This window comes from Temnothorax longispinosus, chromosome 12 (assembly GCF_030848805.1).
Source record: "Temnothorax longispinosus isolate EJ_2023e chromosome 12, Tlon_JGU_v1, whole genome shotgun sequence".
In the NCBI taxonomy this organism is placed as follows: Eukaryota; Metazoa; Arthropoda; class Insecta; order Hymenoptera; family Formicidae; genus Temnothorax; species Temnothorax longispinosus.
The window spans coordinates 8,949,288-8,961,260 of record NC_092369.1 but is presented as its reverse complement, the minus strand read 5'-3'; the positions used below and the strand labels follow the sequence as shown (position 1 = coordinate 8,961,260).

General features: G+C 31.4%; 1 protein-coding gene across 1 annotated transcript; it reads left to right on the top strand.

Moving 5' to 3' along the window:
* Window positions 1-2,917: 2,917 nt before the first annotated feature.
* Window positions 2,918-9,368, top strand: LOC139823372 (juvenile hormone acid O-methyltransferase-like). Its single transcript, XM_071795847.1, has 8 exons — window positions 2,918-3,194; window positions 3,281-3,452; window positions 4,312-4,444; window positions 4,572-4,719; window positions 8,044-8,215; window positions 8,600-8,732; window positions 8,860-9,007; window positions 9,108-9,368. The coding sequence occupies exons 1-8, from the start codon at window positions 3,008-3,010 to the stop codon at window positions 9,287-9,289; spliced, it is 1,275 nt and encodes a 424-aa protein (XP_071651948.1). The 5' UTR covers window positions 2,918-3,007; the 3' UTR covers window positions 9,290-9,368.
* The last annotated feature ends 2,605 nt before the right edge of the window (window positions 9,369-11,973 follow it).

Here is an 11,973-nt window from a genome sequence, read left to right as displayed (position 1 = left end):
TTGCACGTGCTCCTTTTAATGTAGGGGTTACTATTTTATAGTTATTATTGCTATAATATTAGTAAATATAACCTTATACTGAGAAAAAAATAGTTGCAGTTATCAAAACTTCACTATTTTTAATTGTCCTTGTCGGATTATCACAGTGTGACGTCTGTAATTTCTTTCGATATTAGGTTTTTTTTACCTTTATCGAGAAGAAATGTTATGTCGTATCATTATCGAGAGATTAAAAATTTCAAAACACATCTTCTTTACTACAAGTGTTTATTACAGTGGTTTACTACAATTCTAAAAATTATTTGTAAAGAAACTTTTACTATATAATAAAATAGTTCTTATTCACATTATAATAAAAGTTCTCGAATATTATCATTATTGGCTACGTTTACACCCAGCGACCTGATCACGGCCTGACATATATTGGCTGCGTTCGGGGAGCGCGCTATTAGCGCTATTGCATCGTTCTATCTTTATCGCTCATCAGGTGTAAAACAAGGATAGAATAAGCAAATAGCGCTAATAGCGCGCTCCCCAAACGCAGCCAAGTAGGTCTAGTCATCATTCGTTTACATCGAAAGAGACCTAAAAATTGACGGGATCGTATTTGGGATCGCCCTGAATTGCAGCGAATCCGAACAAGCAAATAAAGCTTTTCGGACGCGTCGCGCATGATCGCGCGTTACATCGCAAATGATAACGGGCCTATTTCAGGTCGGGTCACTAAAATACGCGGCTTGACCTGAAGCCAGTTCCGGTCGCCTATCAAGTGTTTACAGCAGGCGGGCTAAATAATTTAGGTCAAATTTGAAATATAGGCCGCGGCCTAAATTCAGGGTGTAAACGTAGCCATTGCGTAACAACACCATGTTATATGAATATTATACCAAATATGTATATACTTGTTTATTTATCACTTTATACCTTATATGTTTTCACTTCATATGTTATATAAATATAACATACAATATCTTTAAGGCGGGTCGCATACCAGAGCGACATGCAATACATATCGTGAGACAATTTTTCTGCAGATCAAAGTGTTATTTTATCATTTGTTGTAGTACAGTCGTGATAAATTTTTTAAGTAAATAAAACGTAGTTCCGACTTACTTACGAGATAAAGAAAACGAAAATATTGGGTACATCCCTAGAATTTTCATAATGTGCATCATAGTTCTGCAATGGTGTCAAAAGAGCTTGCAACGGATTTCCACGCAAGGCCCATAATGTCACATTCTTGCTGTACTCTCTTAATATATAAACATGAATTCCATAAACATGGATGTTCTTCAATTGCTTTTATAAATTTAATTAACACTGGGTCTCCCTTCATCCTTGCACTACGGGACATCGCGCGGGACGATTTGTTAAATAAAATCTAATCACATGAGACATGTATATGCTACTTATTTAAGGCGGGCCGCATACCCGAGCGACGTGCAATAAATATCTTATAAAATCTTGAAAGAAACTGTTGTATACTTTAAACATTAGTGCTGATCTACAACCTTGCTTTAAAAGGTATTTAAGCCGTAAAAAATTGACCAATACTTGACTGTGATTTCTTATCCGTGTCCGACAGCGTGAAATTACAGGTACTGTCTGCATATGGTGCACATTAACGCGACGGCAACGGTCGCGTCCTGTTCCATAACCGGGTAGCAAAAGTGGTTGAAGTGGTTGAAGAAGTCGGTCTCCGAGAACAACTTCTCGCAGCTGCAGCAGATCAGATAGCACGAACCCTTGAAGGCGTTGTAGAAATCCTCCACCGAGGAGAACGCCATCTCCAGAACGCTGTACTTCTTCAACCTTAAATGGTACGACAGCCTCTCCGCCTGGCCGAACATGCCCAGGTAAACTTTTCTCGTGATGTTGAAGTTGCACACTGGAATGTGAGGAGAATACTCGACTGTGATTGGTCAATTTCTTACGGCTTAAAGCTTAAAAGGAAAGCAAGATTGTAGATCAGCACTTAAAGAACGAAAAGTGTATATTTTAAACATAAAATAAGGAGCCTGGTAAAATACGGTATAGTACCTATATTCGTAAATCGAAAAGAATAAAAGAACTTTCTTTTCACTTTTTTTGCGGATACACGATCGGTCTCGCTGTTGCATGAACTTGGCGCGAGATAATCGTGTCTCTTGGGTTGCATTCGGGGAGTGCGTTATCAGTGCTATTGCATCATTCTATCTTTATCGCTCATTAGGTGTAAAACAAGGATAGAATAAGCAAATAGCGCTAATAGCGCGCAACCCCGAATTTAGCCTTAATCACAAAGTAAGATAAGAGAAGACAAAGTGCAAAAAAATGCAGCATGAATGGCATAACGGTCTTATTTTATCTTGCGCACTATTAGCGCCATTCGCTTATTCTATCCTTGTTTTACACCTAATAAGCGATAAGGATAGAATGATGCAATAACGCTAATAATGCACTCCCCGAATGTAACCCAAGAAACACGATCACCTCGCGCCAAAAGTTTATGCAACAGCGAGGCTGATCGTGTGTTTCTCTGCAAAAAGAGTGAAAGAATTATTTCTTTCTTTTTGGTTTATACGAATATATTATTTCGTATCTTACTAGGCTTTTCATTTATTTAAAATATACAACTTTTGTTCTTTAATGTATAAAATAAACAACAGTTTTTTCAAAAATTTATTACAGTTTTTATTTATTTATTACATTTATAACAGTTTTTTTGCAAAAAGTTAAATTTAATATATACAATAGCTTCTTCCAGGGATTTAAAGTATACAATAATTTTGCCCAATCATTTTTATGTATGACAGTATTTTTCATATGCAACAATGTTTCTTGATGCCTTTCTTGTATCTTTAAAAAAAATGAGTCATATGATTTCATTTGACGTGAGTTCTTAATTTCCCGGAAAACAAAGTTCTTGGGCATCCCCACTTGATACCGTGAAGTATATAAGCTTGCTCGGATATCACCGCAGCACATTGCACATTAAACCACAGTGGTGAAGTGGGGAAAGTCAGAGATGGGAAGTCCAAAAGACTACATTGCATCTAACAAACTACAAAAGTCTAAAATATTGCCTATAATCGACGAGTTTAGTGAAGATTTAAAGGATGTACGTGGAAAGTGTATGGACATTGGTTGTGGTCCTGGAGATATAACAAAAGATTTTTTGTTGCCAAATCTTGGCTCAGATGCACAAATAATTGGTAAAAGAATAATAAATTATAGAAATGTAATAGCAAATCAACATTATAAATAATTATTTAATTCTCTAATTTCGCATTTCGTGAAGGTACGGATATTTCGGAGAGCATGATCAAATATGCGAATAAAACACTTAGCGATGAAAAACGGCTCCACTTTGAAGTATTGGATATTCAAACTAAAAATCTACCTGAGAAATATATTTCTGAATTTAATCATATATTTTCGTTTCACACTTTGCAATGGTGCAATGACATTCGGTAAGCAAGATATTATATAAAATATAATTAAAACTAAAATGTATTTCAACCCTTGTGTTGATAAAATAAGCCTTATTACTAAACTTTTTAAACAATGTAAATTAATTTTTTCTTGCAAACGTATTGTGCATGTGTGCTTCACTTTTTGAATAAAACAAGTGTTTTAAATTTATGCACAATATTATTTTACATTTTGACGTCTTTGTTGTTCATAATATTTCTTCACACACACATTTCTATAATATATGATAATATAATAGCATAATTTGAAAAACGAGAAATACACATAAAAGTGAAAAATATATGAATATATCACATGTTTTATAGAAAAACGCATTTAAAAAATATACTATTAACAAATCTATATATATAAAATAGAATGTCTGTATGTATGTATGTATGTATGTATGTATGTATGTATGTATGTATATGTATGTTCTTTATACACTCTTAAACTATTCGACCGAATTTTTACCAAAAGTATATAAAATAGGGGTAGAATTTTCCGGGGAGTGTTATAGAGTGTATAGTTTTTCGTTACCGATCTTTTTGAGAACCGGTATCCGAAATTTTTCCAATTTTTCGGGAAATAATTGACCGAATTTTAAAAAATTGTATACAAAATAGGGGTAGAATTTCCCAGGGAGTGCCATAAACTGTATAGTTTTTCGTTACCGATTTTTTTGGGAATTGGTATCCAAACTGATAAAGGAATTTTTTTCGATTAAGGATATTAAAACACAAATAAAGTCGTTTGAAGAAAAACGACTCCCGGGCGAAGCCCGGGTAACCAGCTAGTATTTTAATAAAAGTACGCGTTTTAATAAAATTAATTACATTTATTTGTTTTATTTAACAGACAAGCCTTTAGGAATATATATCAAATGTTACAACCCAATGGAACTATACTTTTGTATATAGTAGCATCTCATGATGTATATGAAGTTCTCAGAATTTTGGAACGGGACATCCGCTTCGCACAATATATACCGGTATACATATTTTCAAATTTTAATTGATATTTGATTTGCTTTCTCATTATTTATTTTTATTACATGTTTTATTACTTTGTAATTTTTGCACTATAAATGGTTAATTATTATTTTTATGTTTATATAGGATATGATGAAAAACATTTCTCCGTTTCAAGATTCAAACGATGCTCGCAAAGACTTAAAAGAATTACTTCAAAGTATCGGATTTACAATTCACCATTGCAGTCTTCGGGAGGCGAGCTATTCTGAAGAAAAATTGAGACAGTTTTTAAGTAAGTCATAGTAAAAATATGCAAGAAGTAATAATTTTAAAACATTATTATAAATTATGTATACGTTAATTTTATAATCATACGTATATTATTTTAACAGACTCGATAATATCCCTCTTAACATTTCTTGAAGACATGCCACAAGATCTGATGGAAGAATACAAGAATACATTTATAAATGAATATGTAAGAAGAAAAATTAAATATAAATCAATATATAATAATCAGGAACTTACATTGGATTTATATAAAGCATTAGTAGTTTACGCACAAAAGATATAATAATCTATAACAATTGCGTAAACATATATATCATATAATAAAAAAACTAGAAGACAGAATTTTTGTAGCACTAGTTCTTGTATCATCAGATACTTGTATTTTGTATTATCAGATACTATGATTAATAAATAATTATTAATTAATAAATAGTTACTAATTTATTCCACATCTTTTATCTAGATTGATATATGCATCTGAAATCAAATTACTTGCAGCAAATAAAATGATTACATACCGTGGGTAATACCAATTCTTAGAAAGGACATTTTGTATTGTCAGTAGTTATGTACAATAGAACTTATATTTATGAATAAAAAATTATAATAACAAATATAAAAATTTATGTAAATTAAAATCGCGTAAAGATACACGGTGTGATCTCGCTGCGCGTATATTTGGCGCGAGACACTATATATCGTGTCTCTTAGAAGATGATCTTATCAGAAAAAAATTGCAAAATTAATTGTAAATTCATACTTTGAAATAATTACTTTAATTATGTAAACATAAATTTTAGTAAAAATATACTTAATCGTATGCGTACATTGTTATATAAGTAAAATAATGTACAAGGATAAAAGCTGTTTAATATTACAATATGTCATTAAACTCGTGAAAATGTCAACAAATTAATAAACGGCTTACATTAGATTTATATAAAAAGTTATTAGTTTATGTACAAAAGATATAGTAGTCTGTAACAATTGCATAAACATATATGCAGTCATATAATAAAAAATCTATAGAAGACATTAAAATTTTTGTAGCACTAATTGTATTAACAGATACTTATGATTAATAAATAATTATTAATTAATAAAATTATCTAATAATTTATTCCACATCTTATATCTAGATTGATAACCTAGATCCTCTTATATCTAGATGCATTTGAAATTAAATTTTAAAATATAAAACTTTTTATACACGATAAGCACAATGTGCATTGTATGTGTGTGAGAATTTCTTACATATTGTTTGACAAAGAACTTTATAATAAGATTTATCCAAATGTAAAATTTAATTTATGTATTATATATATTTCTAAAGTATTGGGTTGATTTATAAATAAGATCTGTGTAACTTATCAAACTGGATTTTTATATTTAAAAAACGTTAAAACAATATAAGTACTGATTCATAAATGATACACGTATAATTACTTATTGCAGTAGATAAAATAATTGCATACCGTGGGTAATACCGGTTTCTCAGAAAGGACATATTTTGTATTCAGTAATTATGTACAACAGAACTTATTTATGAATCAAAAATTATAATAACTAATATAAAAATTGATGTAAATTAAAATTGCGTAAATATAGGGGAGCTTGGGGCACAGTGGCTCAAGGGGCACATTGGATCATTGGTTATAACTACGCTACTATCAGTTCTAGAAACTTGCTTTTTAACCCTTAAATGCCACCCGGGGTCCAGCGGACCCTCTCTACATCGATATATTTTCAAATGTTCCCCCCAAAAATGGAGCTCATGCTCCCATTGATGATAGTTGAGTGATTGACCTACCCGTTTGTACACTTAGCAGTACTCAGTTTACTTAATTTTTTATACTATGTTGAAATTGAAATTTTAACAATATAAGCATTTTATTCTCTTTTCTAAGCCTTGAACAACATTGAAAATAATTTTCATACCTAAATATCGAGTAAGGAGACATTTTTCATGCTGGGGTCTTTTAGACCCCATGTGTCATTTACGAGATTCTTGAGAGGTGTGGCATTTAAGGGTTAAGCACATAGATTATGGTTTGTGTCACTACTTGTCAAACCAGTGACCGATACGCTACCGATGGGTGTATACGTGTGACAGAGGTCCTGTAGTAAAATAAGTAGAAAACTTTTTTTCAATATTGTATTTGTTTTGTACTTTTGTATTATTTTTGTGTAAATTCTAATATGGTTTAGCATTTTTAATGTCTTTACAGATTTGTTTACAAGTGCGTGTACGTGAATTCGCTAGATATTTCATATACAGACGTTACACGTTAGACGTAAGACAATTTTGCTGCACACAGCGATAAGACATTTATCATTTGTCGTAGTACAATTGCAATGAGTTCTGTAAGCGAAAGAAAACGTTATGGCTTAACTGGTTTTTGAGATAAAGAAAGAGAAAAAGAAGATATTGCGTACATCCCTATAGAATTTCCATAATATGCATCATAGTTCTGCAATGGTGTCAAAAGAGCTTGCAATGGATTTCCATCCGGACGTTTCGACACTTTCTTTGTGTCATCTTCAGCGTGTAAACAAAATTAATATACATGAAAATTACAAAATAATGCATTTTTCAGCCTGCGTGTAATAATAATGATCCGTTCACTCGTTATCGAGATCTTAACATCTCGGGTACTCGCAACCCGTCGCGTCGCGTAAAAGAGTCACGGTCGGTCTCGCTCCGCGTATACTTGGCGCGAGACACTACCGTGTCTCTTGATAAACTAACAAGCTTGTAAGTATAGGCTATCCTGATTAAATCAAATAAGGGATAGTGAAAGGCAATCGGAGCCAGGCGTGGTAATTATTGCGCAATCAATAATTAATAATTAATAAGCGTGGCCCCGATTGCCTCTCTCACTATTCCCTATTTGATTTATTCAGAAAAGCCTATACTTATTGTTAGTTTATCATAAAAAGAATTCTTGAGCATGCCTACTTGATACCGTGAAGTATATAAGCTTGCTCAGATATCACCGCAGCACATTGCACATTAAACCACAGTGCTGCACAGAAGTGGGGAAAGTCAAAGATGGGAAGTCCAAGAGACTACAGTACATCCAACAAAGTACAAAAGTGTAAAATATTGCCTATAATCGAAGAGTTTAGTGAAAATTTAAAGGGTATATGTGGAAAGTGTATGGACGTTGGTTGTGGTCCTGGAGATATAACAAAAGATTTTTTGTTACCAAGTCTTGATTCAAATGCACAAATAATTGGTAAGAGAATAATAAATTATAAAAATGTAATAACAAATCAACATTATAAATAATTATTTAATTCCCTGATTTCGCGTTTCGTGAAGGTACGGATATTTCGGAAAGCATGATCAAATATGCGAATAAAACACTTAGCGATGAAAAACGGCTCCACTTTGAAGTATTGGATATTCAAACTAAAAATATACCTAAGAAATATATTTTTGAATTTAATCATATATTTTCGTTTCACACTTTGCAATGGTGCAATGACATTCGGTAAGCAATATATTATATAAAATATAATTAAGGCTAAAATGTATTTCCCTTATTGATAAACAAGCCTTATTAAGGCTTTTTAAACTTTTTAAACTAGTGTAAATTATTTTTTTCTTGCAAACATATTGTACATGTGTGCTTCACTTTTTGAACAGAACAAGTGTTCCGTTCAATTTCTATAATATGACACACATTTTCATAATATAATATAATAGCATAATTTGAAAAACGAGCAATAGACATAAGAATGCAAAATATATAAATATATTATGTGTTTTTATATAATTGCATTAAAAAATATACTGATATATTGAAAAATATTTTAATAAAAGGTGTTTTTAAAAAAATTAATTTAGATATACAATTATTTGTTTTATTCAACAGACAAGCCTTTAGGAATATGTATAAAATGCTACGACCCAATGGAACTATACTTTTATATATAATAGCATCTCATGATCTGTGTGATGTTTACAAAATTTTGGAGCGGAACATCCGCTTTGCGCAATATATACCGGCAAATATATTATTAAACTTTAATTAATATTTGATTTGCTTTCTCATTATTTATTTCTATTACAGGTTTTGTTATTTTATTACTCTTGCACTATAAAATGTTAATTATTATTTTTATGTTTATATAGGATACGATGAAAAACATTTTTCCGTTTCATGGGTCAAATAATGCTCGCAAAGACTTAAAAGAATTACTTCAAAGTGTCGGATTTACAATTCACCATTGCAGTCTTCGGGAGGCGAGCTATTCTGAGGAAAAATTGAGACAGTTTTTAAGTAAATCATAGTAAAAATATGCAAGAAGTAATAATTTTAAAACATTATTATAAATTATGTATACGTTAATTTTATAATCATACGTATATTATTTTAACAGACTCGATAATATCCCTCTTAACATTTCTTGAAGACATGCCACAAGATCTGATGGAAGAATTCAAGAATACACTTACATGTGAATTTCTAAAAAGAAAAATTAACTATAAATCAATATATAATAATCAGGAACTTACATTGGATTTATATGATGTATTAGTAGTTTACGCACAAAAGATATAATAATCTATAACAATTGCGTAAACATATATGCAGTCATATAATAAAAAAACTAGAAAACAGAATTTTTGTAGCACTAGTTTTTGTATCATCAGACACTTGTATTATCAGATACTATGATTAATAAATAATTATTAATTAATAAACAGTTACTAATTTATTCCACATCTTTTATCTAGATTGATATATGCATCTGAAATCAATTTACTTGCAGCAGATAAAATAATTACATACCGTGGGTAATACCAGTTTCTTAGAAAGGACATTTTGTATTGTCAGTAATTATGTACAATAGAACTTATATTTATGAATAAAAAATTATAATAACTAATATAAAAATTTATATAAATTAAAATCGCGTAAAGATACTCGGTACGGTCTCGCTGCGCGTATACTTAACGCGAGACACTATATATCGTGTCTCTTAGAAGATGATCTTATCAGGAAAAAATTGCAAAATTAATTGTAAATTCATACTTTGAAATAATTACTTTAATTATGTAAACATAAATTTTAGTAAAAATATACTTAATCATATGCGTGCATTGTTATATATGTAAAATAATGTACAAGAAAAAGAACGACCAATACTGCGGGCCCAGATGGAATCTTAATCGTTACGTTGCCAAATATTATGATTGACACGAAACTCTTTCTCAATGTATGACGAGTTCTTGCTCACGAATTTCTATATAATACTTACGTAACATTTAGGTATGTGATACTTGGTATACTCTCTAACTTAACTTAAGTCTCATCCCACGAAGATATATTTAGGTAATAGTTTTTTTCGGGATATCTTCTCAACGTCTTTTTGATATGCTTGCTGTGTGAGATGTTTATTATAATATCAGATGTTACACGTTAGACTATCGCAGTTTCCAACGATATCTCAAGAAAACAAGAACTGCCAATGACAGTAACAACGTTTCAATTTATTTAATATAAAAGCTATTTAATATTATAATATGTCATTAGACTCGTGAAAATGTCAACAAATTAATAAACGGCGATGCGCGAGTCAGGCTTGAATTTACGCAGGCTGAAACGTGCGTTTGTAACTATATTATTAACAGGTTATTGCGATAAATATTACCACATGCCATTTTCACGAGTCTAATGACATATTTGAATTGTAAAAATATATTAGATAAAATCATTTAATATTAAAATATTTGCATAAACGTGTAATAAAGTAAAACCAGGTCAGCGGTTTGAGATGTTTTACTTTCATCGATAAATGTGGGTTAGTGAAACCGTTAAACCGTTACCTGCACTACGTGATTCTTCCCAAATTAAAGTACACTAAATATATACTATAAAAAGAAAAACAATTTTATCTACGGACTCAATAATCTCAAAACAGATTAAATTATGTTTATTAATACTGATAAATGTCAAAAGACCACATTATACTTATGCTTTTTCGGTTACCTTATAGTTTATTCTTAATAAACATTATTTGGCCTCTAATCTTTTAGATATAAATTAAAAATAATGTATTTCTATGGTTTATGTTATCTTTATGGTTTATACTGTTACTTCAACGAAAGTCATTACTTATGTTCAGTATAATATAATTGTCCAAATTAGTTTATCCCTCACTATCGTTGATAGCTTATTTGAGGACATTGTCTGCCTTCTTTCCGTGACATTTTTGCCGTTGAAAGAAACAAATAAAATAATAACTATTTAACTTAAGAAACGAAGAAAGCACCAATATTTTACATTAGATAACAACTAAAGTTTTGTTATAAATGTATTATGGACTATTTCAACAGAACTGTAATGAACTGAATGTGTCTTTTTATAATGGTATATATCTAGCTCTGAGTAATCCTTGCATTTTGAAGAAGAAGAGGGTATAGAGAGTTTAAACTAAAAAAATATTATTATATAGAAAACTTTATATCAAATGCATGTTGATTATTTACAAAATTGATTATCCAGTAGAATTAGTTATTAAGATTGTACCATAAAATTTTGAAAGAATGATATAAAAAGCATTAGTTCATGCAAATATGTACATCTTAAAGATATACATACGTACTTGCATAAACGTGTTTTTTCCTCGTTAACTCATGTACAATACATATTATATCATTAGGGCTTAATGGTAATCCAAAATTATTCGAGAAAAACGAGAGAGATTAAGAAAATTGTTAATCACATAAGAAACAATATGAAGTGGCATTGCGTACGGCGAAAGCTTCCATTGACGTACGTGCTTTCCATTCTTACGTGAAAAGGAAGGACATTAATGATTCCAAATTGAGAGAATTCACCACGTTTATGCCACGTGTACTGAATGGGACCGGCGATGGTGGCAGGCGCGAGAGTGAAAGAAAAACTTTCTTCGCAACCATAAAGACCGGCTAGCTCTCGGTCGATCAGTTGGACTTCTTTGTGGAGCTGCGGTGAAAGCGTGCGCGAGCAACGGTGATCTTCGGCGAAACCAGAATCCACAGCTTCTCTGTAAAATTCACGAAGGCGAAAAGAACGGCGGGGAAGCCGCTCCGACAGCGGAGAACGAAATCGTGGCCGAATGTTCGTACGGGCTCAATATAATGCATGTCGGTCGTGGAATCCAGCAAAACACGTGGTGTGCGGTGCTCCATCGATGAAAGGAAGAACGCATCCGTGATTCAGAACGATACTTGTGCATTTCGTGAACAACAAATGGGAAA